We start from the raw sequence: 27,261 nt of genomic DNA on the forward strand, positions 1-27,261 counted from the left end.
TAATTAAACAACAAAAATATATAAACAAATATAAAAGAAATAAGGAGGAATTATAAAAATCTAATTAAACAACAGAAATATGTAAATAAATATAAAGGAAGAGAGAAGGAATGATTGAAAAAAACACAGAAATATATGAACAAATATAAAAGAAATGAGAAGAAATTATAAAAATTTAATTAAACAACAGAAATATATAAACATATAAAAAGGAATAATAAATAATAATCTTAGGATCTTAGTTTTATCTTTTAAATAATAAATAAATAATAATCTTATGGCTTGTAACATATCGTAGTAGGGAATGTTAATTTTAGGCTAGATTATATCATTTTCTAAAGAAGCCAACTATGTTGTTGGTCCTATAAAATCAGTTTTCACACTTCCCTCATTTCACCATCTTCTGAACCTTTGAATCATTTAAGAGAAGATTAACAAAATATTAAAAACTGTAATATAACTGTTTTTTTTTTTTTTTTTTTTTTTTTACCTGTTAGGATCATTTAAATCAAACTCCCTCCTCAAACTTTTGATACTTTCTCCAGCAGTCATCAATCTGTCGATTGATATCCTTTTCTCCCAGTAGTAGGAATAGAATAAATTAATTGAGAATCTTGGTACACTCCAGAAATTCACTTTTGCAAAAATCTATTACAATGATTACATAAAAAATAGCCCAGTAAGCAAGGTGAGGTGTCTAATTAAAAAAACTGAAAATTGTATTTTGTATTTATTTGCATATTTTATTTGTACATTTTTTAATTTGTATATGTTTTATTTGTACGTTTATTTTTCGTCTTCTTGTAACTGAGTATAACTTTCATTAATAAATAAATAGATGATATTGAAGTTAGAAGTTACAATTTGAAATTTAGAGGCAAAATGGGCTACTGTATTGATTTAAATTTTTTTTTGCCATTTTAAGACAAGTTTATAACTAATAAACTAGATTTAATGTCTAGGTGAATTATTTTGATTTTTATTATTTTAAATTTACGTTTTTATACTTCAAAATTAAAGAATTGATTGTACATAAAAAACGTAGCGCGCGAACACTGACAATATTGGAAGGTTCCTTTTGACATTTTAAGAGATATTGTACAAATTATATACACATAAGTTAATATTTCTACGTGCTAAAGTTTCGAATAATTAATTAATAAAACGCTCAATAAACTTAATTTCTCTCTGGACAATGTGTGGTAGAACGTCTTGGTAAATCTTGATTCTTTATTTTTAAAGTTTTTGAATGGAAATTTTAAAATCAACTTGTTATGAAATGTCAGTAAATATTGCCAATTGGTTTAATAACAACTGAAGGCTAAAACACCCAATGCCCTAAAAGACAATACAAATAAAAGCTAAATAATTGTTTACAAAAGTTTTACAAAGTGGCGATATACCGAAGGGTCTGGAGTTTAAATCTCAACAGCCCTGATTTCAAACAGAGAACTTTTGTGTTTTTTATTTATTTATCTTCTAAGCCCCCACTAGACCTGAGTTACAATTTACAATTATTTACATGATTATTTTAAAGATATTGCATAATTTACGGACTTTGATTTAACTTTTCACAGCTTTTTTGTTGATTTTGGGAACGAGGTCAGCCTCGTGCTGGCTATACTTACATTTTTAACTTTAAAGTGGTAAAAACTAACCACCTAGTTGAAAACAACCAGTATAAATTAACACTTAATGGATTTTCGAACTGTACTCTGGAAGAATAACATAATTGTGATTTTATAAGAACCTGGTTGTTTTTTGAGTGTGCAACAACCAAAATAATAATAAAAGAAAAAAGAAACCATATGTAGTTTGTTAATTGCAAATTGCTTTGGCCTATCCTTGCTGTTTTAGTCTATTGTATGCATTAATTCTTCTTGCTGTCTTCAATGAGTCGGGTTCTTTTTATAACTTCATGTAAAGCGGAAGGACTCAGCACTGAAGATAGTAGGAAGCCGAAACAATCAAAAACTGTTGCAAGTTTAAAATTGATGTTTCTAATTAAGAATAAGAACAAAAATAGGCAACTGCAATCAACTGTGTTACATCTTGCTGGGGAGGGGTTTTCTGTCAGACCTGGATGATCTGAAGGCGGCTCATCATACAGCGCATTCGCCATATCTCGACGATAGGGATGGGTGCTCGGTTATTCATCAAGCAGCAATATTCGGTGCTCGCCTTCCTTGGCTTATTGTCGGTTTCTTGTCCATTTCAAAGTGTATGAATATTCATGAAGGAGCCAAACTCAAAGCATCTACATATTCAAGAATCAACTGTACTGTGTGTATATCAACTGTAATCATTAATCAACACTGCTATTTATTTTTCAATAATAAATATTTCCTAACTTCATTAATTAAATGTATTAATGAAAAAACATCATAGCGTTGTTTCTGCCGGTTAAGAATGGATTGGCCGAGCATAACAGTCTTGTAGTTTCTCGATCTGTACCAAGCTGAACCAATAATTTGAACCGCTTCTCTTTCGAATCAGAAAAATCGAAAGTAAGATGGGGCAACAGCACTCTGTGACTGTAAGTTGTAGCTATACAAAACTGCATCTGCAGCTGCAGCAATGACAGTTTCACTGTTGTTCATCATGATTGGCAAATACGTATTTTTCTGAATCTGCAAACCCCCACAAATGTGCATAATTGGCACATTATTTAGCAAGGGCAAATCTTGACCCTTGGCAATTATTCGGCGGCAAGCGGAATTTGGTGAATACCACCTTGAGCTGTGTCTCAAATTGACTGGCATTATATTGTTATTTTTAAAACAGCCTAATTACGAATATCAGTGAGAAAAGGGTAGATCAATTTCATTGAGAATTTACAGTTAATCTATCAGTGATCGGATTTTAGACCATTTGTTTCTTTACATTTAAACATCTTTACCTTAATTAATCATTTTAATTATCTCCATTATACTAAAGTCTTAAAGGCGGATACTGCGGCATTCAAAACAGCTTCTTCAATTGCAACCATTCATGCTGTCTTTCTCCCCAAGCCAAGACTAAAATGTTCTTAACTACAACTACAACCCAAACCAAAAAAGCACGCCAAAAAATGCTAGAGAACTACCGGCAAAAAGACTACTCTCGATTTTCTTAAAAATTTTTGAAAGGCTTTTGTTCCCACATCTGCTTACATTGGTTGAAAATTCCAGAAACGAAGTATAACTTCAGACCTCAGTATTCTTCCCCACAGCAACTCCACCGTATTACCTGTAATATTCTTGTTGCTTTTGAGAATAAACAAATCTGTCTAGGGCTTTTTCTAGACAAGGAGAGGCCTTTGATAAGATATGGCATGGTGATATTATATATAAAATAAAGCCATTCGGATAGTTCAGAATAGTCAAATCTTACTTAAAAAGAAGAATGAGAAGAGGAATAAAAAAGAATTAACTGTATATTGTGGTACTGCATACTCTCAAATCATGATGGTTTTTCACAAGGAAGCATTCTAGGCACCTTTTTTTGTATCTTGTACATTCATCGGACTTCTCTAAATTGGATAATTTCATTACACTATCTGGCTGATGCTGAGACAATAGGATTATAGTGATATTATAATAAAAATAATATTGTTACATAAATAACTTGCAGTTGATGTTGCGGCCCTAAGCATTGGCCCAAGAAAATCTTCAACTGTCCTCTTGCAAAACTTCACTCTGAAATGGTCCAAATTGTGTAAAAAGTGGAAAATAAGAGCAGTTTAAAAAATAACATGAAAACTGATGAAAGCTAAATGCATGAATGTATGATTGACACTGTAAATTTTAATGTGAAGAAATGACTTATCTTCTTGCTTCAATGATGGGCTTTAATGGACCACAGTGGCAAAATTAGTTTTGTAATTTCAGCCTTCTATTTATGATGTCAAGTTATGTTAATTTATTGTGAGATTTGATGCCGAAGATAGGGGTTATAAACTCTTTGCCTGAAAATCTCTGATCATTCTTCTCATACTACTTTTGCGAGTTTTAACAGTAAGACTTGTTTCATCATTTCGCCACATAAAGAAATACAGACCATGACATACTACTTGAAATGCTTGACATACAAAACCAGCAAAAATATCAAAGATGATCAAGCCAAATTAAACTACTGCTTAAAAGTAATGAAGGCACAAAACATGTTTAAAATGTTGTAGCTACTGCCAGCCTGAAACTTATAGATCGGCTACCGGATATTTTGATCCAGAGAGTGGAAAATATGTCCGACCGGATTGGAAAGATGTTGACGGACATGAGTTCAAGTCATCGACAAATGTGGCACCGACAGATTTCACGCCTGTTCTGATCCCAGGGTCTATCTGGGAGGATGTCAAAACCGATCGTGCCCTTCAGCCGATGATGTGGGGGATGATCCCACCATGGCATCAGGTTTCGAAACCGCCATTCCATTTTCGCCGATCTGTATTCATTTTGATACATTTCAGGGTGATTATAAAACTCACGGCTTATCGACTAACAACTGTAGGATCGAGAATATTCGCAAATCAAAACTTTATTCGCCCAGTCTTAAGGGGAAAAGGTGCGTAATTATCTGTGATGGCTTTTACGAATGGATGTCGACCAAGGGTAGCAAGAAACAGCCTTATTTTGTGTACAGCCCACAACCAGAAGGGGTGTGTTTTTAAATTAAACAACATAAAAATAAAATCAGTCAAATATTTTTCTTATTCATCTCAGATAAAAGCTGAGGAAATCGCTTCTTGGGAAAATGGCACTTGGTGTGAAGAAAAAGGTTGGATTGGACCTAATATCTTAAAGATGGCTGGTCTTTTCAACGAGTGGCATTCACCTTCAGTAATTAAAATATAAAATTCATCGAATGTTCTATTAATACTGACATTTCCTTATTTTATTTTAAGGATGAAGTTATGTTCAGTTACACAGTGATAACAATGGAAGCGAATAAAACATTAAACTGGTTACACCATAGGATGCCCGCAATTCTTTCAAACGAGGAGCAAGTCTTGGTAATGACAGGCTTTAAAATAATAAAATCTGTTAATTGCTTCAATTATGCAGGGTGTCAGGCTACTCGTGTGACAAACTTTGCCAGTGAATTTCACACCTCAAATTTAACAAAAAAGTTCGTTTGAAACTTGGTCTGATTCTCAACCTTTTTGCAGATCTTCAATGTTTATATTTTTTTTCTTAATACATCTACTCATAATTCTTAAAATAGTAATTTTTGGGGAAATTAAAAGTCTATTAAATTTCCTTTAAGGTATCCTTGAACTTTTAAGTTAATTTTTGGTTTAAAAAAAAAAAAAAAAAAAAAAACCAATTTAACTAAATCTTTCAAAACTAGTAAATTTGTAAAAAAAAATTTAAAAAAATAAATATGTAACCCCACGGCAAAAATTCACAGTAGAGCGCTAGGCAATTTCATGACTTCGTTTAATAAGCTTTCTAGCGGTATACACTTTTCTTTAATTACATCGAACCAAAATAAAGAAATTTTTGTAATGCTAAATAAGAAAAAGTAACAGGTGTTAAAATTCAACTTTTTGTCCTGAGCAAAATCATTTAACAACTTTAACTTAATAAAAAAGCCCAAAAAGAAATAAAAATGAAACAAAACATTAAAACATAAAAACGAGACAATAAACCAAGTGAACAACCAAAGCAGAAAAATTGGGCAAAATATCTACACTAAACACAGATAAAAAATAAATTAATTAATAAATGGAACAACAATATAGAAGTTGTAAAACCTAATTAAAAAATAAAAACAAAATATCAACGTAATTTGGTTGTTCACTGAGTTTATTGCCTCTTTTTTATGGGTTCTGTTTTAATTTTACTCCTTTTTTTGTGCATAATACTGTAGATAGATGAAATAAAATAAAATAAGACAAACATTTTGAGTGAGTAGAAATACTTTGATTGAATATAAAAAATATATTTTGCATTGTATAAATTCACTTTTCCACATCCTAAATGTATTTGTTAAATGTAAACAATGTTTGTAAATCCCAGGCCCTGAAGATGATTTCAATAAAGATCGAAACGTTGGCACGATAAAGAAAATGTTTTTCTGAAACCACACATAAAATAAAATAAAACTGAATATCTGCAAAAGTTGAGAATCAGGCCATGTTTCGTACCAATTTTTTTTTTTGTATTTGAAGTGTGAAATTCACCGACAACGTTTGTAACCCTGTCATTTGTAATGTTTAATATTTCTTGCTTGTAATGTATCAAAAAAATAACGTTAACATATTTTTCAGGGATGGCTAGACGTTGAGGGTACCGAAGTTGTTGATGCTCTGGAACTTTTGACTCCTGTGGAGAAAATAAGCTACCATCCTGTATCAACAATTGTCAACAATTCGCGCAATAAAGATACAAGTTGTAATAAACCATTTGATATAAAAAAGTAAACTTTTAGTTTATTATTTGATAATTATTAAATTATTTTATCATATCTGACTCTCGAATTTTTCAGCGTGGATAACAAGAGTAGTAGTTTTATGCAGGCTTGGTTGGGCAAAGGAAAAAAAGAAAGTTCAACCTCGAGTTCAGAATCAACTCCAAATAAAAAAATAAAGCTAGGTTGAGATATAGTTTGTTGTTTATTTCTGTATATATGTTTGGGTTAGGATTTTGTATATATGTCTAATGAAAGAAACATAGTACATTTCTGTAATTGTGTTTGTTAATATAATTTAAAATAAACAATGCCATCTGTTTTTTTTGAATTCTTTGTTTCTTTATTAGGTTCTAACATTTGTACCTTTTTTTCCTTTTTGTGATATTCTAGTTGTAAACAAATTAAAATAATTTCTTTCCAAAATGTTGCCTATACTCAACCAACCCGATCTGAAAGAGGTGGCAAAAATAGAGAGATACAAGATGGTCGAAAATGAAAGGCGGAAAAGAATATTTAACGCTAAGCAGAGGCAGATCGGAGTCGACTTTGACACCCTTCAGTACCAGATTCAGGAAAAGAAAGAACGTGAAAAGGCAGAGAAAATTGAGGAAATGAAATACTTAGAGAAGCAGAAGTTAGACGGACATGTTTTAGAACAGCTAGTGAAGAGGGAGGCTGAGGAGAAAAGGAGAGTCGGCCAACAAATTGATGAATATAGGAAGAGGTATCAAAAGTTCGAGGACAGGAGGGAGTTTGATTTAAACGATCCTAACAGGTTAAAAAAAATGAGTATAATGTATGTTCACGGGTTTTAATATTTTTTTAAATTTTAGGTTTAAAAAAGATATTTTTGAGCCAGACATTAATGATCCTCGATTTGGGATATCTTCACTTAAGAGATTTGAAGGTTCAGAAGACGGTGAAACGAGTGAAATAAGAAAACGTATTTTACAGGACCAACAACAAAGTTGGCTTCTTCAACAAATGCTGGAAAAGGAAAAGGCGAAGAGAGATATGAAACTGGCCGACCAGATTTACGAAGAGGCCATGAAAGCGAGAGACGATAGATTTTTCGCCATGAAGACGATGGAAGACGAATGTAAAAGGAAATTAGAAATCGCTACAAAAGAGTACAACAAAGCCATGGCGGTCAAGAAGCTAAGAGACGAGATTGAAGAAATGCGTATAAACATGGAAGACGAATATACTCATAAGATAAATCAAATCTCCAGCGATTTTTTGAGCGAGACAAAAGACTCGAGAAGCGCGCTTAATCCGAATCGCCCGGTCACGACAATGTTCAAAGGTCTATCGGATGATAAGTTAAAGGAAATCAGACGAGCTCAATTGAAGCAGATCGAAGAGAAAAAAGCGATAAAACGCGCTGAAGAGTTGGAAGAACATTATTACTACACGTATCAAGAACAGATACAAAAGTCACTGCAAATCGCTGATGCTATACAAGGCAAAAAGGAGATTAAAAACGGCGAAGAGCTCAGACTGGAAAATAAGAGGCTTATGGAGGAACACAAAGCTAAGTTGAACTATTTGAACAACGTTGTCTATACAAACAGACCATCACCAGAGTATTTCGATCAATTCAACACTTCAACAAGATAGGTCAGAAAATTCTACGATGATGACGATAAATCATTCAAGCAGGTCAGAAAATTGTATGATGATGTCGCTAAATCATTCTAGCTTTTAGTTTATTCAACACAAATAAATAGAACCATACTAATTAAATATTATTCCTGATATTCATAAGGGTAATTACTTGTTAAAGGGGTCAGACATCTTTAGAATAATTTATAAGTTTATCAATCAAAATTTAAAGAATACAAAACTGCCAAATGTGTCCTATAAATCCCTGAGTTTCTTTGCAATAAGCATAACTCCAAGAGAGGAGCATTTCTTGAATTGGCAAGAATGACTGAACCATTTTGACCAGCCTCGAAGTTAATGATAAAAAAAAATTATAAAATATCTAGCAAATAATAAAATCTGTGACCTTTTTTAAAAAAAAGTCCAGGTCTCTAATCTATCTTTCAATTTAGTTCATGGAACAACCCATTCTGAATGATGATACAAGGATGTGGACTTTTTATTCCCTACGCACTGCAGTCTCTGGCTTATTGGACTTGTCTAGTTCCTTAGTTCGGTGCAATTGACTCGATCCTTCTCCTAAGGAGTACTAGGACTGCTGTTGCTACAATTCCTTTCGCTGGGTTTTCTTTGTATCACAGGTTTTTTCTCTAATGAGCGACTGCTTTGCATTTGAAAATGGTATGGGTGGCTGTTTCTTCTTCATTGAATAACTTACATCCTTACTACCATCTAAAGATGGGCAAAGCAGAGAACATGCCGATTTTGTCAGGAGGAACCAGACATCAGAACATAATATCGTTTTATGTTTACGGTACAGCCACTTTGGCAAGGCAATTCTCACACAGTAAAAGGTGCATGAAGAAGATATTGCTGAGGTTTATAGGAAAAAGTGCACTTTCAAGGCTATTATAATTTATTGGGGTTCGACAATCCAATGCAAAAAATGTCACAAAAGGGCTCAGGGCCAATAGGTGACATAAAACTTTCCTTGGCCAATTTATTAGCATGTTGTTCGTCCCTCTGCCCTGGAAATGGTGGTGACACGCAAGAATGGCACAATTATGCAGAAAACTAACTAACACTTTGTGAGTACAAATTCTTTGATTTTGTTGTTTTTTCCAATGTATGACAGGGCCCTAAAGTAATCGTAAACAAATAATCCTTTTCCTATTTATCCCCGTCTATATAATCCTGAAAGGATAATCTGGCTGAACCATTACCAACGTTTTTTCCCATCGATGGCCCTTTTCACCTCAAAGAAGCTGACTCCTTATACAAAAATGTCTACCGACTTCCTCCCAACCCCTTCAAAATCCAACGTATATAAACATAAAACAGCAATATCTCACTGACACTCTCAACACGACACGCAAGAATGGCACAATTATGCAGAAAACTAACTAACACTTTGAGTGAGTACAAATTCTTTGTACTCACTCAAAGTGTTATGGGGGACCGCGATAGCCGAGTGGTTAGCATGAGAGACTCTCACACCGCGGTCGTGGGTTCGATTCCCACCGTCGCCTCTGGCCCTTTTTTCCCGATAACCCCCAATTTGAACAACATATGTAAGAATTCGTCATGGCTAATATGCAAAGATCATAAGGCCAAAAAAAAAATTCTTTGATTGAGTACAATGTTTGTAAATCCCAGGCCCTGAAGATGATCTCAATAAAGATTGAAACGTTGGCACGATAAAGAAAATGTTTTTCTGAAACCTACATCACACCAGACCGCATCTCATGATTTCTGAATAAAACTAAACAAATGGACTTTACCAATGATGCGGTAATTTGCCTTCCGTGCCACCTGGCTATCTGAGTAGATGGCTAATTTTCTGTTAACCTATAATCTCCTCGGCACAGTGTTCAATAGACACTAGCTTAATAAAGAAAGTGGCATTTTGACCAAGACTTATATGAATTTTAGTACTTGGTTTCATAAATACCATCTCCTTACCTGTACTCAATTTTGGAGCCCCTTACCTGTACTCAATTTTGGAGCCATCTGCATACCAGATATGGGATCCCTTTTTCCAGTCTGCTATACAAGGTATTTTGATTTGAAAATTTTCACCAAATCTGAATTTCCCATTTTGCATGAGAAAATAAATAAATAAAAATACTAGGTCATTATTGGGCTTTATAAAATTGATATTTTGCATCTCTAGATGCAGGTACAAATTTCAAATTCACAAAAACAAAAGACAATCCGTTCAATTAATTTATGGTATATGCACATAAAAATACCATAAACAAATTAACAACTAAAATTTAATCAGCCACTTTTATCTTTATACCACGTGTATTAACTGTGTTTTAATTTTACTAATATTGTTAAAGGTTGGAAAAAAAATAAAATAAAAAATAACAAGATTTATTTAAAAAATATGAATTTAACAACTGTGAAAAATATTTTAATTCTATTCAATATTTACCAATCTTCATCGCTCGAAGTGTCATCCATTTCAAAAAGTTTGTCTACACTCATCATATCTGACATCCAATGTGCGCCGTTTTGGAAGTGATCGCTGAAATCCGGCACAAGTTTGGCGTCGGGCTTATCATTGAGAAATTTCTTTATGAAATCCTTGCTCATTATTTTTTCCAACATTATCACTGGGGAAAAAAAATAAAAAGATGTAATTCGAAACTTAACTCTAACAAGAAATACAATCTATTACCTTCGTTCTCAGTTAGGACGAAATCGGCCTGAAAATTTGTATTTTTATGCATTTGATGCACAAGTTTAACGTACTCGGCACACATGTAAAGCCGGTTTTTGATGTGACTTGTGAAAAGATCGTCATTCTCGATGAGGAAGTGCAGAACGTGCAATGCCAGCATTACAACTTCTTTTAGCATAAGTTCCTTCGACTTTCGACTATCATTTTTCACTGAAACATAATCCATAAATAATTTGAACCATTTGATTATTGATTTTTCTATTTATTTTAAGGTAATTAGAAAAAACAGACTCATTAATTTAAACATAAATAAATATTACAAGTATTTTATGCAATTTAATCAGGATTCCACATGAAAAAAAATATTTTAATAAATAATAAAAACTCACATACTAAATGTGGAAGTATTGTATCAATGTGTGCCATAATCCCCCCCCCCAAAAAAAAATGGATAGAATATGTTTATGCATATAAAGTTCTGAAATTATTAATTAATAAATATATTACTTATATATAACAGATTTATTATTACTTATACTCAGTGCTCGATATTCTTGAACCGCATTGAAGAAAATATTAAGTGAAGTATTGATCAAAGCAGTCAAACAGGTGCATCTTCTCTGTCCCCCAGATTCCTGGTTGCACCATGTTTTGCCCGCCTCGTCCATGCAGAAAACATAATGCGACCAACGGGACAGGTACACGGATGTGTTCCAGTTCGTAAACTCATCTATGGTCGTGTCAACTATGAGACACAAGACTTCTAAGAGGCAGGCACCTGAAATTTAAAAATGACTATGAGTTAGTTTAAAATTGAACCTTGTTGAAGATCATACCTCTGATCCACGATTTGTTGTCCTCGTCTGCGCAAAATGTCCGGGGATCTAATAATTTTAAAAAAATTATTGAAAAATTTATTTATTAAAGTAATCACGTTAAGATAAATTACCAGCGTTATGGCATAACATCTTAGAAAAGCCTTTTATAATCACGGCATGAGTTAGAAAACTGTTAATATGGCATACGACCATTGGAGACGGCCTCGTATAAAGAACTTCCCGTACCACTGTTATAATTTTGTTCAGGCTGAAAATACCACAGTTTAAAATCAATTTAAGACAAAAATTATTCGGAGATCGTGAGATGCGGTCTGGTGTGATGTAGGTTTTAGAAAAACATTTTCTTTATTGTGCCAACGTTTCGATCTTTATTGAGATCATCTTCAGGGCCTGGGATTTATAAACATTGTTTAAATTACAATTAATTAAGGTTTTTAGTTGAGGTGAAAAAAAGTTAATGGCACAAGCAGGATTCGAACCCATGATCTTCGGCTAGATACGCCGCTGCTCTACCACTTGAGCTATCGTGACCTCGATCTACTCGGATAGCCGAAGGTCGTGGGTTCGAATCCCGCTCGTGCCATTAACATTAACTCCTATCTCAACCCAATAAACTATAAATTCATTTTTTTAAACCAAAAATTTCTAGCATTTTATAAATTAATTCCTTTTTTTAAATTTGCTAGCATTGTATAAATTCATTTTTTTTAACCAAAAATTTCTAGCAATGTATAAATTCATTCCCTTTTTTAAATTTTCAAGCATTGTATAAATTCATTCCTTTTTTAAATTTTCAAGCATTGTATAAATTCAATCATTTTTTAAAATTTTCAAGCATTGTATAAATTCAATCATTTTTTTAAATTTTCAAGCATTGTATAAATTCATTTTTTTAACCAAAATTTTCTAGCATTGTATAAATTCATTTTTTTAATTTCAAAATTTTCTAGCTTGTATAAATTCATTTTTTTTTATATCAAAATTTTCTAGCATTGTATAAATTCAATAAATTCAATTTTTTTCACATCCTACATGTATTTGTAAAATGCAAACAATGTGTATAAATCCCAGGCCCTGAAGATGATCTCAATAAAGATCAAAACATTGGCACGATAAAGAAAATGTTTTTCTAAAACCCATGTCACACCAGATCGCATCTCACGATCTTGGAATAGTCATTGACTAACTGTCACTAAACACCACACATTAAGACAAAAAGTAAAACAAAGCCTTACTGTGGTAATGCCTCATCCTTCTGATACTGCACAATGTACTGAAGCATTATTATTATCGATATCATGAGTGCGTTTAACCTCGGTGTGAATCTCTATAAAAGTTTTATTATTAAATCCAACTGGTAGGGATTACGAGGAAGCTGATTTGTAAATGTTATCGTTTACCATTGTTCCGGTGTCTTTGCAAATTTCGCAGAGCAACTCGAGGAGGCCGGCATGTTTCATCTTCTTCATCCAGTTTTCCACCAAATCCGATATGTATTCAATGTCTGGCCTGGGTGTTTCCATGATTTTCAATCTTTCTCGAAAGTCCCTATAAACATTACCACACTTTTTTTTAGCATTTTACTTTAATTGAAACATTTTAATTGTGAATTAATTACATTGGTTCGACCTCTTCTGAACCGTGCGGTTCTGTTTTATCATCAACTACCTCACTTTGATTATCGCTGTCTTCTGCCTCGTTTACAGAGTTAAGGCTGAACTCTTGTGAATTGTGATCTTCCATCATGAATTTTTTTTTAAGGTAATAATCATTCACCTTTTTCAGGATTTCCTGTTAAAACATTTGTTTTAAATTATTATTATTATTATTAAAATATTAAATCAAAATAAATTTAAATACTGGGTTTATGTCTATTCCATCTGTCGGGTCGTCTTCTTCTATTTTTATTCTGTTTTTATGGATAGGATCGTTTGTTTCAATAGTCACTGATCCTGATCTGAATCGTAATATAATCTGTTATAGTATCTTAGGTATAATCACAAAAATTACCAAATAAAAAAAAAACTTACGTTTCATTTTGTGAAACGTCGGACGGTGCAGGTTTTATAAAAGAGGAACCTTTTTTTAACAGGTTTCTGTCAAATTGAAATAATTTAGTTCAAGATTTAAACTGAGTGATGTAAACTAACCTTGATTCTGCTTTGGCAGCGGATGATGTTGAAGGGAGTGATACCCTCTGTAACATATTTTTACCTCTGCTTTCGGGCAACTTTTTGACGTCCAGAGCCTTACTTTCTTCCGATTTGTTTAAATTTAAGCCCACACAGGCATCGAGGCTCTTAAAAAATAAAAATAAAAAATAAATAAATAAAAAGACCTTTGGGCTAAAATAAGACATAATGTACAAACCTCGCCCAATACTTCCAACTCGTGTCTCCTGCAATTAAAATAATAATTATAAAATAAATAAATATAATAATTAATTTTAAGTAATAAAAGGTTTATAAAATTGAGACCTACTTTGACTTCAGAGCTTCTATTTTCTCTTTGGCTTTTCGTTTCCGAACTTCTTTCAAATTATCCTAATTTTTCAAAATACAAATTATTTTATAAAATCCATAAATTTAACCGTCGTAACTGATCATATTAATTGAAATTTTACAAAATGTACAAAATATTGAAATCAATAATTTACCTCATCTTTTTTGTCATTTTCCTTTTTACAGCTGAAATAAAAAATATACGCATTTATAAAAAGAAAAATGAGTACTTGCCAAGATTTTACTTACAGGCCTGAATAATCTATGCTCTCCGGGATGTCGGCTGCTTCGTATATCTACAAATACAATTATTTATATAAATTTTTCAAAATTATTATATACTTTAAAATGGCTCACTTTGATTTTGCCTGTTATTTGGTTGATGTGGTCGATGATCATCTTCATTGTTATCTTCTCGTCCTCAGATATGCAAGTGTCTGATCTGGAGGGAAAAAAATATCAATGTTTATAAATTAATTATAAATTAAAAATGGATAGGACAATCACACTTACGGCCCCAAGTTCAATCCAATATTTCTGCTGGATACATCCAATTCAGCATTTACCGCTCTGCTCTAAACACAATTTTTAAAAAAGATTTAAAATAATTAAAAAATTTTGGAGTAAAAAAAGGTCAACTTACAACTTCACTTCTATCTTTAGAAATAATAGCTTTATGCAGACTGAAAATAAAAAAAATATTAAACAATAATATTAACAACAATTTTTTATGAAATTAGCCATTTACTTTTCATGTTTAGTAAGCCTTTTTTGTGAAGTTGGCCCTGGTGGTATTTTAGTCCTGTTAGATTTTGTTAAACTGTTCAGCCTAGAACTCTAAGAAAAAATTAAAATTTTACCTACAAATTTCGTTTTCTCAGGTACCGAACATACCAAAGTGCCTTCCAAGTAGGTTGGTTCTCGATCGAAATCACTCTGGGTAGTTTGTATATTCATCTTCTGTGGTACCTGCGTGTCCATATCGACATTTGAACAATTCGCGTTAATGCTCTCAAGGTTCAAAACAAGTTCCAACTCTTTATCTGCCGTGTATAACCCTTCTTTGATCAGTTTTTCTCTCATCTTTTGGATCTCTTCTTCCTATAAAATTTAAATAATTGAACAAAAAAAAAATCATTACATTAAAAATAAAATCAGTAAACGTCTTACAGTGCTGAGAAAAGGCAAGGTTTTCTTCTCAACCTGGATGTATTTATCACAAGGTTCTGGTGAAGGGCTTGAATCGTCGTCCATTTCAGCTTTCGCCAGCATAATCTCGAAATTCAGTTCAAGCTTCTCTGCCAGCTCAACGCTATTCCTAGACAGAAAAGTTTGTAAAAATTAAAAACAAGCGGTAAAATAAAATCTCACCTTTCGGCCTTGTCATCTTGATCTTCTTCCTGCATAATGTCCTCGTCGGAATCACTACACCGGCCTGATAAGACATCAGTCATTGATTTCTGAAATATTAAGAAAACAAATATATATGCTGAACTCTGAAATAATTAATTGTATTTGACTTTTAATTGAATCATGAAAAAAAAAAACATTCTTGAGATTTCACAAGGTTTTATTTTATTTTAAATATTTGATCTTGAAGACTACACTATATTTCTTACTATACAAGACAAATAAATCTGGATTGTAGAAAAAAAATCTGTTTTTTCCTCTTCATTGTGAAGATGGCACCTGGTCCAGTTGGTCTAAGTCCAGACTCCTCCATAAAACCCAGGACCTAAGTAACACTCATATTCTACTACTGGCCTTTTCATTCACACTAATAAATTCATTCACCCTCAATATACACAAAATTAGATACCTATCAGTACCATACACAATATAACAACCATGTTTCCTCCAAAAATCAGAACAGGAGACCCAAATATTCGCTGCTTAATCATAATTCTCATGTCGGGTAGCAACATAGCCGAGAAGTAGGTCACAGTAAGTAACTTACGCAGGCTTTGGCCTAGAAATAAGCATCTGTGTGCCAACCTTACTAGGCTTATTCTTAATCAGTAGAATGATCCTTCTCGGATCGTCGAAGGGCCATCAGGCCAAGTGCTATTGATATGTAGTTGTTTCTCTGCCGATCTGGCCTACTGACACAGCCATGTCCTTTTAATCATATTTGTTAATTGTATTTTTAATGCCTTGAATGACCTCAGGGATCTTAAGATTTTTATGTAAGTCCTTATCCCTTAAGTACCAAAGTGCATTGGCCATGTTTTGTAAGATTTTATTTTTGAATATGTGTATAATTTTAATATTGCTGTGTTTGGTTCAACCCCATAGTTGAATATGTCACATATGCTTTAGGACTTGTTTGTTTAATATTTTATTTTGTATAGTAAGGTTGGAGCCACGAACTATAAACCGATATAGTTGTCCTGTATAGTTGAACCTATTTCCGTCCTTGTTTTCTTCCAGATGATTTAGCTGTATTGCTCTAAGGTATAATCCATCGATTGTGGGAACATGGTCCAATTTTTGTTTGTGAAGTTTATATGTACTGATTTATTCAGACTGAGCTTGATTATCCATTTTTTAGTCCATTTTTTTATCTTATTACAAGTCTTTTGTAGGATTTTGGTTGAATTGTAGGTGATCGGTTGTATTGATGTAAGTTAAATATGCTTTTTTATTATCCACCATTTCACTTAGCAGTACTACTGCTGAGTGGACAGAAGTTAGATCAAAGTTTTTTGCTATGTTAATGAAGTTAGGAGAAACTTTTTTTGGTAGTAAAAAAGTCTAAGATATCAGGTATTTTGTTGCAGTCTGTTGGCCATTAAGTTGGTTTCCTGTAGAATGGCAGATGCACTCTAGTGTAGCTTTTTTAGTTTGCGGCCTTTGGTGTTCGTCAGTCTGGATCCCCAGTCGACAAGTTTAGTGTTGAAATCTCCTACTATGAACCATTTACCTAGGCACTGTAGGAGGCTCGAGTATTCTGAATACTTTAGACTGTGCTTTGACATGCAATATGCAGTGCATTTTATGTTTGACAGAGTAAATTATGACCATGGTGAGTTGGATCTCTTGAAGAGAACGATCTTCAAAGTGTTGTATGTTGTCCTTTATGATGATTTAAAGCTAAAATAATAATAAAATATGTTTTCAGTGGCATCTTTGTGTTAGGAAACTTAGGAGTGGTACTTCCTTTTTAAAAAAGTGTGTGGTGATTAGTGTCCATTAGTTAATGATTATTCGGAGATCGTGAGATGCGGTCTGGTGTGACATGTTTTAGAAAAATATTTTCTTTATCGTGCCAATGTTTCGATCTTTATTGAGATCATCTTCAGGGCTCAAAGAGTTTGTTTTCTGCGTAATTGTGCCATTCTTGTGTATCGTGTTGAGAGTTTTTAAAAAAGGGATATGATTATGCCAAATTGTAGACCAATAACCAAATAGCCTGTTGGCAAAAATCTTTAAGAAAATTCTAAAACCACAATTTTTGGACCAAATGAAATAATTTGTTGGACAAAAATCAGTATAATTTTTGTAAAAATAGAAGTACACAAGATGCTGTACTGAATTTTGAGCATATTCAGTCGGTTTCAGTCAGTCTGTTTCAGACCTTTGTCATTGGTCGTCGACAAATGGTGCACATCAGAGGACAAACTTCTAATCTAAAAAATGTAAAAATTGGTGAATGACAGGGCTCAATCTGGGGTCTGATTCAGTATTTGATTTATACAAATGACATTTTAACCAGATTTCCGGAACTCCCAGAACAGAGTACACAGACTATTACAATCCACTAAAGTAGATAATTTGGGAAATGTTTCAGAAACTAATAAAAGTTCTATTGAATGGATGGATGATTGCTTCACTGCGAAAGGGTTACATCTTAACCAAGATAATAGAGACACTTGCTCTGTGCCTTCGTAATCTGTCTAGGATCTTGACAATCTGGGTGTTGTTGATCTAGGAATAAGAGTTGATCCTCTCCTGAATCCTGATCATTGTAGGAGACCAGTCAAGAGCCTTAACTCTAATATATATCTATTGCATGGTCTCATGAGTCAGATTTCCCTAAAAGTAATTAAAAGTGTTTTTGCATTTATTCAAGCATAATGAAGCATAAGTGGTCTGGGGACAATGAGCATCTGCTAAAGATGTCTTTCCATTGCAAAGAAGAGCATTCGGGTCATTGTCAATCTTGGGTATTAAGAAAATTGTAAACAAAGTTGAAAGGCTTTTCACCCGATCTTTAATTGTTGAGTAATTTACATAAAAATATGAATAAATTTAGCACGGTAAATAATGTAAATAAATATTCTAATAGTAACACTTTAAAATTATATGTTTCGTATATTAGGTTGAAAAAAAAGTCAGAGAATTGTACAAATTACTGGATTCCCAAACTTGACAATTGTTTGCCCAAAACTTTCAAGTACTTGTCTTTTAATACGTTTAAAAAATTTACCTGGTACCACAGGCTTTTATGCTTTTTAATGAATTTTGTGAATTTGATTTTTAAACTGTAATGTTAATTATATATAAAATATTTTATGTAAATATTTTGACTCTGTAATACCAAAAACTCGCACAATAAATGCTATTTATTCTATGAAAATATAAACATTTTTTAACAAATTAATAAAAAATCATTTTAATTTTGCCTATTAATAAACATATAATTTTGGGTGCGACTACTCTAATTTTACTAGCCCTTACCTGGGTTTGAAGTGTGTATATTTCATCCATATCCATCCTAAATGATCTATTTGAAATCCCTTCCGAGTCAACGAGGCTGATAGACGGCTTTTGTTCAACATGCAATTGTGACTTTCTACTCTTTTTCCCTCTCGAGATTTTTCTTTCCAGCTTAAAACCTCTGGAAATTTTTTTTTCATTAAATCATCAACTCATGTGTTGAAGCGTTTTGTGGCTTACTTGGGTTGTAGAACAAATCTGGTCAGGTCGGCGTTGCAAGCACAAAGGACTCCGACAAGGGTAACTCCTCTGCGTAGTTCAACATAACATTCATCCTTCCATTTTCTATAAATAGACGAAGAAACAGAATCAAGGGTATTGATGTAAATCAAATAAAATCTTTCTCTCACTTGGAAGAAAAAGGATAAAAGGTCTCATCAAGTTCACTTGTGTCATAACACTGCTCTATAACTTCAGGCTCTCTATCTGGAAGTGTGAACTCTTCTTTTCGGAATCTGACATCACCTAAAGTGGCATACAATTCCCGGGCCATTTCTGTTACCAAATCAACTATCTAAAAGAGAAAGGAAACCACTTGGAAAATTTGTTCGCAAGTGAATTTTTTAAAAATATTATACCTCTTTCGCCAATAGAAATTCCTTTCTCTGCCAAATTGGTGTTTTTTCCAACAAAAGCAGGTTCATTTGGACGGGTTCGAGAGTCGAAAAAAATCTGCTTTTTCCCAGAACGACTTTGGACACATCTGGATCCACTGATTTACCGATTTCGGTCTTTTCGTATTCTGACAGTTTAACCGGGCCGAATTCGTTGTAGTTGGTATCCCACAGGTCGACTAGAGTGGGACGCCTAAAGTGATAATTTTCCATCACTTTGTCGGACAAATCTAAAACATAAATAAAGGTCCATAAATAATTGGTAATTATTGTTAAGTAAAATAATGAGTATGAAGGTTCAGAAAAGTACTAAAACTTTTTGGGAAAAATCCCGAGATACATAAATTTTTATATTTTGTCTAGTATTACATGGGACAAAAAGTTCTGATCAAACTCTCCAAGGTAGCAAGATATGAATAAAGGCTTAAGACTAATTAAAAAGCAAAATACTCATCAATGAAGATTTTTCATTGTTTTTTGAGGGAAAATTCAATGGTGCAAACGGTTTTTGATTTGAAACAATGTTCTCAAGTTATTCACAAAAACGATTTCCCAACTTTTTTTTTCTAAATTATTTTCAAATAAGAATCAATTTATATATGTTTTAAACAGCATGGATGATTATATGGGTGAGACATTGAGGAAAGAGTTAGGGCTAGTGGTTAGAGTGGAAATTGAAGAAGCATGTCATCTTTCATGAATGGGATTTTAAGATTTTTATGGATCGTTTGATTGGAGACTTAGAAGGGAGCATTGAGGTGGAGAACTTTAGACTGAAAGGATTGAATTTGTTGGATGTTGGATGATTTGACCGAGCCCCACAGTTCAAGAAGGTCTGATGAGTGTTTTGTAAGCAGAAGTTTGCTATGTATGCTTGGTGTTTTGATCCAAGTAGGTGTCTGGGTGGTCCTTATCTTTTGATAAGTTCTTGAAATTTTAATCTTGTGGGTTCCATGTAAGTCTGCTATCTTTTCCCAAGGTAGTGGACTTGGTTTGATGATGGTATTATCTTGTCGTTAATTGCAGATTACACCAGTCGGTAATGAGGTACAGATGTTGGATTGCTTCTGTGGCTAGGAAAGGATTGGAGTATGTTGATAGGATTACGGTGTTGTCCTCATAGATTATGAATTGTGTGGGTATGTCTGCAGTGTAGATGGTGTAGAGGATTGGGCCTAAAATACTTGCTTCTGGAACACCAGATTTTATTGACATGAGATGTGAAAAATTGGTGCAATTCTCACATTAAACCATCTATCTCAGAGGAAGGACCTCAGAATAACATAATAGGTATGAGGGAGAATACGTTTTAATTTATAAATTCAAATGCTTCCATAACATCCAGAAATTCGGCTGAGCAGTATTGTTTGTTTTCTAGAGCCAAGAATATCATGTGGACAACTCTGAAGCACTGCTGAACAATAGAATGGAGAGTTGAGAATCAAAATTGATAGAAGAGAATTAAGTTTTTAGAGTACAATATGGAAATTGGTCTTCTAAGAAGGAGACGTTCAAAGATTTTGGATAAAATAGGAAGGAGGATTATTGGTAAACAATTGATAATAAATAAATTTTTTCACATGTTTCTAAACTTCACAGCTATTTTCTCAAATAACATTCTGGATATTACTCAGTAAAGTGTGACGGCCTGGTGCAAATTTTGATCCACTTTTCCCAACAACAGAATTATTTTCTTGAAATAAAGGAGACATTTTTTCGATATGCAAAGAAAGTAAATAATTTAATTACTATTCACCGTAAGTAATAAACCTCTGGACGGCAGTAATGGGAATCATTCTGAATTTTGGGAGACACCGGCCAGTCAGTTCTCCAGGTCTACCCCAGAATAACTCACCTACTGGACGCTCCATTTGAATCGGGATTGGCGAAATATTTCAATTGCGAAAAGTCCCTCATTTTCCATAGATGCAGGGGCTCCTTATATTTGTTACTTAATTGTGGAACAAAACCACATACAGATATGATAATTATTATATAGGAATTGGAACAATAGTAATTATTAATTATATTGGTACTATATATAATTTTTTTCTTTTTTTTTTAAGGTATGCCTGAAATTTCTAAAGCAGGAATATCACAGATTTTCATAGCCTTTTGACAATGGTGGCTTAGTACCACTCTACATACAATTTTTCCATAGGCAATAAAATGGAGCATTGGCATTAAGGTGCAGTCTGGTGGATTTTGTAATGATGGATTAACCAACCAGACTGATCCAACCAAAATTACATGATTTTCCCATTCACTTTGCGATTTTGGCTTCATGTCATTCCATTTGGTTGTTTGGAGCGACAGTGAATGACGGCCTTTAAAACTGCTCTTGTCAGCACAGGTTGTCATGGGATCCTTATTATTTAATTTGCCCAACTCAAATGTGACAAAGATTTATATTTCCTCTGAATTACGCGTCCTACATTACGTTTTTGTTTTAAGATAAATTAGATTATTTTCAAATTTGTTTGTTGAATGTTTAAAAAGAGTTTGGTTTTTATTTACCAGCATGCGTCAGGATTGATGGGACGTAGTCGGTTCTTGGCATAGTGAAGTGGTTGAACTCAACCGAAGGCTGCTGTGTTAGCTCCTCGGTGAGGAAGATTCTTAGTTTCTTCCCTGTATCAAACCTGCCCAATTCCTGAAAGAACTCTCTGCCTTGAGGGCCGACTTTCAACTCTTCCATCATCGCGATCAGATCTTCTCTGTACGGATCGTCTTCATCGGGAGTAAATTTTATTTTCTAGGGAAGTCGGAAAGAATCAGATGAGTTGAAATTGTGTTTTGGTGAATATGAAATACCTTTTGTATTTTCCCATTTAGAAAATCATTCCAGCGCCCTTTAGCAATCATTTGATACATATCTAGACTTCTTCCAACAATTTTACCATTTTTAATTTGAGTTATTCTTGAAAAACAAATAAATTGATTAAAAGAATAATGTATAGAATATTATATATAAAAAATAGGTTAACTAACAATTGTTTATAATCTTCAGTGCTGTAGTATGGCTCAATCTCAAAATCACTTTCTTCCACTTTTAAGGCATCTTCTTTTTCTACATTAGCCTCTATCTCATCTATTGTTTCATTTATAATTTCATTATTACTGATTGTATTCAAATTTTTTACACCTCCAAAATTGATAGCCTCTAATGCCTTCGTCTAAAATGGAAATGCATGTTTATAGGAAGAAACGAGTTTAAAAAAATATATATTTGGCACCTTGAATAACATCTGCGTTTTCGTCATTTCCAACTGTCTTTCTATTTGTTTGACTTTTCCTTCCATCTCTTTTTTAACAATGTCCACGCTTTTAAGCTTCTCCTCTTTATGCTTTTCGATCTCTGCCTGAGCTGATTTCAGGTTTTCACGAAGCAGTTTAGTCTGTGGAAAAAGTAGAAGTTTGTGTATATTCATGACATATTATAGTTTTTGTGATTAACATACCTCGCCCTCTTTAGTTTGCAGTTCTTCTTTCAATGTTTTATAATCTTTGCTAACTTTTTCTAGTTGACTTCTCAACCATTCTGTTGTAAAGGCTAAAATAAAAAAAATAGAATAAGGTAAATAATCTACTAAATTAAACATTCAGAAAGACTCACATTGGCTACTAGCGGAAGGTAAACTTTTAGTAGGTTTTTCCAGTTTTCTTTGACTTAAACTGAGTTTATCTGATGACTCAAGATCTCCAGGTTCCGTAAGTGGTTTTGTTTGAGTCGATATGAATGGAGAGAACAATGATGAGGTGCTGGGCTGATTCGAGCTGAACTGCAGAATTGAAGGCTTCAGGATCGGCTGTTGCTTTGATGTACCTGGCACAGGCTTCTCAAGAAGTTTACCTTACAAAACTAAAATAGTTTTTTTTCAAAAAAGTAATTTTAAGTAAAAATATCTTACTGATAACTGGGTTGATATTTTGCTGAGTTTAGGGGGCTGCGGCTGAGCAGAAGTGCCGAGTATCTGTGTGGATTTCCTCTTGTGTGACGAAGACTTAGCGGTCCCAGATGAATCTTGGGAATCAAGGCTTTGTAAACAATCCAAGAACCCTTCCTCATCATCTTTTAATATCGACATAAAAAAATCTTCTTTCTTCTTTTGAGGGTTTGAGACCTTATGCTTTTCAGGCACTACAAACTTTTTGGGTGTTTTTGATTTCTGCTGGGTCATCTAAAATTCATATATTTAAAATAAATTGATAAATAAAAAGGAAAATTTTAAGTTTCTTGTTGTCTGTTTGATCATTTCCTGTGTTTAGTGTTGGTTGATAGACCAAAGCAATGATAGACAGACGAGGATGATAAGTAACTAAAATTAAAAGTTTTATTGAATTGCAAATAAACATACCAATGAACTGTCCAAGGTGTTAATTTGCTGCAGTATTTCTTCTGAGAGGTCGTCACCCCATACATCGGTGGAATACCACGGATCGTTTTCCTGATTGTCAGAGTCTTCGCTTGGGATAGTGACTCTGCCCCAGGTGTTCTTCTTGGACTCATCCCTCGGATCGTCTGAGTAGAGAGACTTGACTTTAATACCTTGGCGCAACGCTTGGACTTCAGCGTCGTGGGCCAGTTGGAACTTCCAGGCCCATTCATTCTGGACGACCTTTGACTCGCCAGTCACCTCCCTTGCAGGCAGTCCGACGGTTTTGGCAGCTGACTCTGATACTGTGATCACCTTCTAAAAATATAAAATGCCACAATTCAACATTAATTCATTGTATAAAATTAAACTAATTAGGTAATAGTGATATTTTGCAAAGAACATGTCTCGCAAAATCAAAGATAAAGTTGATGGCTAAACTATTGGCAGGCCTGTATTTGTACATTCGAATTGGATTGTGACAATATTTAATTTTAAATATTGTCCTTAATTACTTTGAATATTTATAATTAATTTTGCAGATAAATTGTTAATGCAGAAAATGTTGGTTAACACTTGATCTTGCATTACCGTGTCATACTGATCCTTACCTGTCCCTACAGAAATCCAATGAACACCAGACAAATTGTCACTATCTACTATAATTAATGATTGGTTTGATATGCCCAAACTGAAACTCTGTTGAATAAAATACCACTAACGTTGTTAAATAATATATTGTTGCAAATAGCCATGATGTCATCCTCAAAAAGTTGAGGGAGTCTTTAGCCTTGAGGACAAAGGATCTGGGAAGGATTTCTTTCCTAGATGATGTTCTGCGAGCTTTGGTGAAAAAATCCCAGAACAACAGTTGGAAAACTTGCAGATAATCTTTCAGTTAGCAAATCGACCAACGATGACCACCTTAAGGCAATTGAAATGGTGAAAAAGCTTGAGAGTTGGGTTCCTCATGCAATAAACGATTGCCAAAAAATTATCGTTATTTAACTGTTTTTATTTTATGACCATAAACCTGCATTATTTTCCAGACAAATCAGTAATTATGGGCATGATGTATAATTTGTAAATTAATTTTTTTGTACTCAAGTGGAATCTTTTGGTGTGGATTGGGAAAAAGTTGTTCATTGCTGAATTAAGTTAAAAATGAACATAAATTTTAGTTAATTAATCTTTTTATGTAAGGTCTTAGTTGAAATGAAAAAGTTAGTGTCACGAGAAGGATGCGAACCCACGACCTTCGGCTCAATGTGCTGCTGCTCTAATTACTTGAGCTATCGTGACTGATCATCTCAACCTACAACTATTTGAATTTTCCCTCCTTTTTGCCATTTTTCAAATGTCATGTAATCAAGATTCGATTCTCGGTGACAAATGAAATAGCCACGGAGAGCTCTTAGTGAAGATATACTTTCTTGTTAGAACAGCGGCGTATTGAGCCGAAGGTCATGGGTTCGCATCCATCTCGTGACACTAACTTTTTCATCTCAACCAAGATCTTAGATAAAAAGACTAATTAATTGAAATAATTAACATGGTCAATTATGGCTGCTAAAATATACGGATTATTATTATTACCGTTTTACAGTACAGTTAGAGCAGCGGCATTTTGAGCCGAAAGTCGTTTGCTTGAATCCCACTCATGACGCTAATTTTTTCATTACAACCAAGACTTTACATAAAAAGATTAATTAACTGAAAGAAGTAATTTGATCATTTGGACCACTAAATATAATGGATTTAATAAATTTTAATAATTGCTGATAATAAGATGGGCAGAATGCTGTGGTATCAGACCTTTTTTTACTGTTGTGGATACCAGGAACTGGTGGAGTTTCCCCTGAATAATGCAGCTCTATACAGCTTATTGTACTCCTTCCTGGATCCATTTTTTTGGGAGCTCGCAACACGTGTGTTAATTGTGCCGCCCAGTGGTTCTTCCATCCAAGAAACTCATTTTCAAAGGGGGTCAGGTTCCAATTCAAGGTCGCTGAGATTCAACTATACCCCAGACCTTCCACTGATGAGTGTCGTGTCAATTTACATTGCCAGCATCCTTAAGTATCAGAAAATCTATAGGCGAGAGAATCAAACCTACGACTACAGGATCTACTACCTGAGAATCTGATGCCTTAATAATTAAGCTACCACAGTCCTGGTGTCTTGTATTGATCCTTAACTCTACAGCCATCCAATGTACACTGGACAAACTGTCACTAATATCAACAATGATCATTAATGATTGGCTTGGCTTATGCAACTGTAAGTTTATGTAGTTCGTAGGTACATGTATGATAAGACTCAAGACGGTTTTCCTTATAATGCTTAAACTTAATAAACAAATATACCTTCTTGGTTGTAGTTTGACTTGTGAAAAAGGCGGCCGGGTTGCTGAATTTGTCCTCCTCGACTGAAGCAGCCCTCTGTGAAGCTGCAACATCATCCCTAACTATTTCGGCAAGGAAGCTGTTCTCGACTCTTTCCGGGTTGACCAAGTGGGAATATTTGCTCTGCCGGCCCTCGCCCTTGTATACCGGCTTTTTCGACATTACGCTCGGCGTTATATAGCATTTATGTAGCTTTAATTGACTTTTCCCTTTCAAATGATCACTATCGTACTATCGTCCATTTAATAAACACGAATTAAGAGATGTCTCATCGATAAAGTCATCTATTTGAACCAGACATTCAACGCTAAACTCTGCAAAAATTATGTTTTATGAAATTTAAAATCAATCCTATTCATTAATTATGATTAAATTAATTATGATATGACATTATCATTCAAAACGTTTATATACAATAACCATACATTAGGGAAGGTTAAAAAAGGTTATCTCTTATCTACTATCAGTAAAATAGTTTTACGGATTTTTGATTGCCATTCGCTGAAGACATAAAAAATGTAATTTTTTACAATTTAATTACATTAATTAAGTTATCAAACTGTTTCATTAATTAGTTAACGATTGTATTTTTATCAAACAGATTGGATAATTTTATTTTACCTGCATCTTACATTTTTCTGTTTGCCCTGCCTTTTAAATTTAACAAGTAATATTCATTTATACTATTTTCAGCATAATAACAATTATCAATATTTAAATTAAGCTAAAAATGTCTATTTTAAGTTCATTTTAACTATTTTATACAAATTTTTCCTAAACCTTAAAAAAACATCCAGCTTGAGTATAAAATGCACCCAGATTGAGTCATGCATCAGGCCCAAAATCATCTATATTCTCTATGACAAAATAAATGTACATTTAATTATAATAAGTTAACAAGTGGTCTAAAATAAAGTTTAAAGTATGGTAGAAAACTTTCCGAAGTTGAAAATGATGTGGCTTATTACAGAGGTATATAATTTAACAATGTGGTCTTTTATTCAACAGATTTTAAATTTTGAGGTTATCCAATCAATTGATCATAGTTGATTGTAGTGACAATTTGGTGTGTTGAATTTCTGTAGGGACAGTTAAGGATCATTATGATGTTATCAGGAGA

The 27,261-nt window shown here is 33.5% G+C and overlaps 3 protein-coding genes across 4 annotated transcripts; 2 read left to right on the forward strand and 1 right to left on the reverse strand.

Moving 5' to 3' along the window:
* Positions 1-1,053: 1,053 nt before the first annotated feature.
* Positions 1,054-6,721, forward strand: LOC106673934 (embryonic stem cell-specific 5-hydroxymethylcytosine-binding protein). The gene is made up of 7 exons (XM_014406326.2): positions 1,054-1,215; positions 4,160-4,391; positions 4,448-4,636; positions 4,701-4,817; positions 4,883-4,990; positions 6,251-6,399; positions 6,469-6,721. Exons 1-7 carry the CDS (start codon positions 1,196-1,198, stop codon positions 6,578-6,580), a joined length of 927 nt encoding a protein of 308 aa, XP_014261812.1. The 5' UTR covers positions 1,054-1,195; the 3' UTR covers positions 6,581-6,721.
* On the forward strand, positions 6,718-8,139 carry LOC106673933 (RIB43A-like with coiled-coils protein 1). The gene is made up of 2 exons (XM_014406325.1): positions 6,718-7,168; positions 7,227-8,139. The coding sequence occupies exons 1-2, from the start codon at positions 6,816-6,818 to the stop codon at positions 8,011-8,013; spliced, it is 1,140 nt and encodes a 379-aa protein (XP_014261811.1). The 5' UTR covers positions 6,718-6,815; the 3' UTR covers positions 8,014-8,139.
* Positions 8,140-10,363: 2,224 nt separating this feature from the next.
* LOC106673910 lies at positions 10,364-26,568 on the reverse strand. Of its 2 annotated transcripts, none has more exons than XM_014406297.2 (35): positions 26,103-26,568; positions 23,719-24,054; positions 23,272-23,541; positions 22,977-23,196; positions 22,822-22,913; positions 22,597-22,758; positions 22,352-22,536; positions 22,175-22,280; positions 21,878-22,115; positions 19,325-19,590; positions 19,097-19,260; positions 18,927-19,031; positions 18,708-18,867; positions 15,399-15,487; positions 15,198-15,345; positions 14,922-15,128; positions 14,776-14,864; positions 14,671-14,710; positions 14,541-14,602; positions 14,385-14,469; positions 14,277-14,323; positions 14,183-14,213; positions 14,008-14,069; positions 13,897-13,924; positions 13,677-13,825; positions 13,557-13,622; positions 13,387-13,483; positions 13,145-13,317; positions 12,927-13,074; positions 12,762-12,853; positions 11,637-11,773; positions 11,524-11,571; positions 11,220-11,465; positions 10,685-10,897; positions 10,364-10,619 (listed from the first exon to the last, which is right to left on the reverse strand). In XM_014406297.2, exons 1-35 carry the CDS (start codon positions 26,301-26,303, stop codon positions 10,435-10,437), a joined length of 4,947 nt encoding a protein of 1,648 aa, XP_014261783.1. In that variant the 5' UTR covers positions 26,304-26,568; the 3' UTR covers positions 10,364-10,434. The 2 variants fall into 2 exon arrangements, with proteins under 2 accessions (XP_014261783.1, XP_024080927.1); XM_024225159.1 differs by having other exon boundaries at positions 22,977-23,199.
* Between the last annotated feature and the right edge of the window lie 693 nt (positions 26,569-27,261).

Source organism: Cimex lectularius, unplaced genomic scaffold (genome assembly GCF_000648675.2).
Source record: "Cimex lectularius strain Harlan isolate CLEC.00 unplaced genomic scaffold, Clec_2.1 scaffold15, whole genome shotgun sequence".
Lineage (NCBI taxonomy): Eukaryota > Metazoa > Arthropoda > Insecta > Hemiptera > Cimicidae > Cimex > Cimex lectularius.

What these genes read in the sequence shown, in the direction of transcription:
- LOC106673934 (XM_014406326.2), top strand. Translation starts at nt 1,196, where the DNA reads ATGTGTGGTAGAACGTCTTG. An exon ending in ACAGCCCACAACCAGAAGGG is followed by an intron (nt 4,637 to 4,700) that starts GTGTGTTTTTAA and finishes TATTCATCTCAG; the next exon opens with ATAAAAGCTGAGGAAATCGC. An exon ending in CAAACGAGGAGCAAGTCTTG is followed by an intron (nt 4,991 to 6,250) that starts GTAATGACAGGC and finishes CATATTTTTCAG; the next exon opens with GGATGGCTAGACGTTGAGGG.
- LOC106673933 (XM_014406325.1), top strand. Translation starts at nt 6,816, where the DNA reads ATGTTGCCTATACTCAACCAACCCGATCTGAAAGAGGTGGCAAAAATA. An exon ending in GATTTAAACGATCCTAACAG is followed by an intron (nt 7,169 to 7,226) that starts GTTAAAAAAAAT and finishes TTTAAATTTTAG; the next exon opens with GTTTAAAAAAGATATTTTTG.
- LOC106673910 (XM_024225159.1), bottom strand. Translation starts at nt 26,303, where the DNA reads ATGTCGAAAAAGCCGGTATACAAGGGCGAGGGCCGGCAGAGCAAATAT. An exon ending in CCTTGCCTTTTCTCAGCACT is followed by an intron (nt 15,129 to 15,197) that starts GTAAGACGTTTA and finishes TAAATTTTATAG; the next exon opens with GAAGAAGAGATCCAAAAGAT. An exon ending in ATGGAATAGACATAAACCCA is followed by an intron (nt 13,318 to 13,386) that starts GTATTTAAATTT and finishes ATGTTTTAACAG; the next exon opens with GAAATCCTGAAAAAGGTGAA.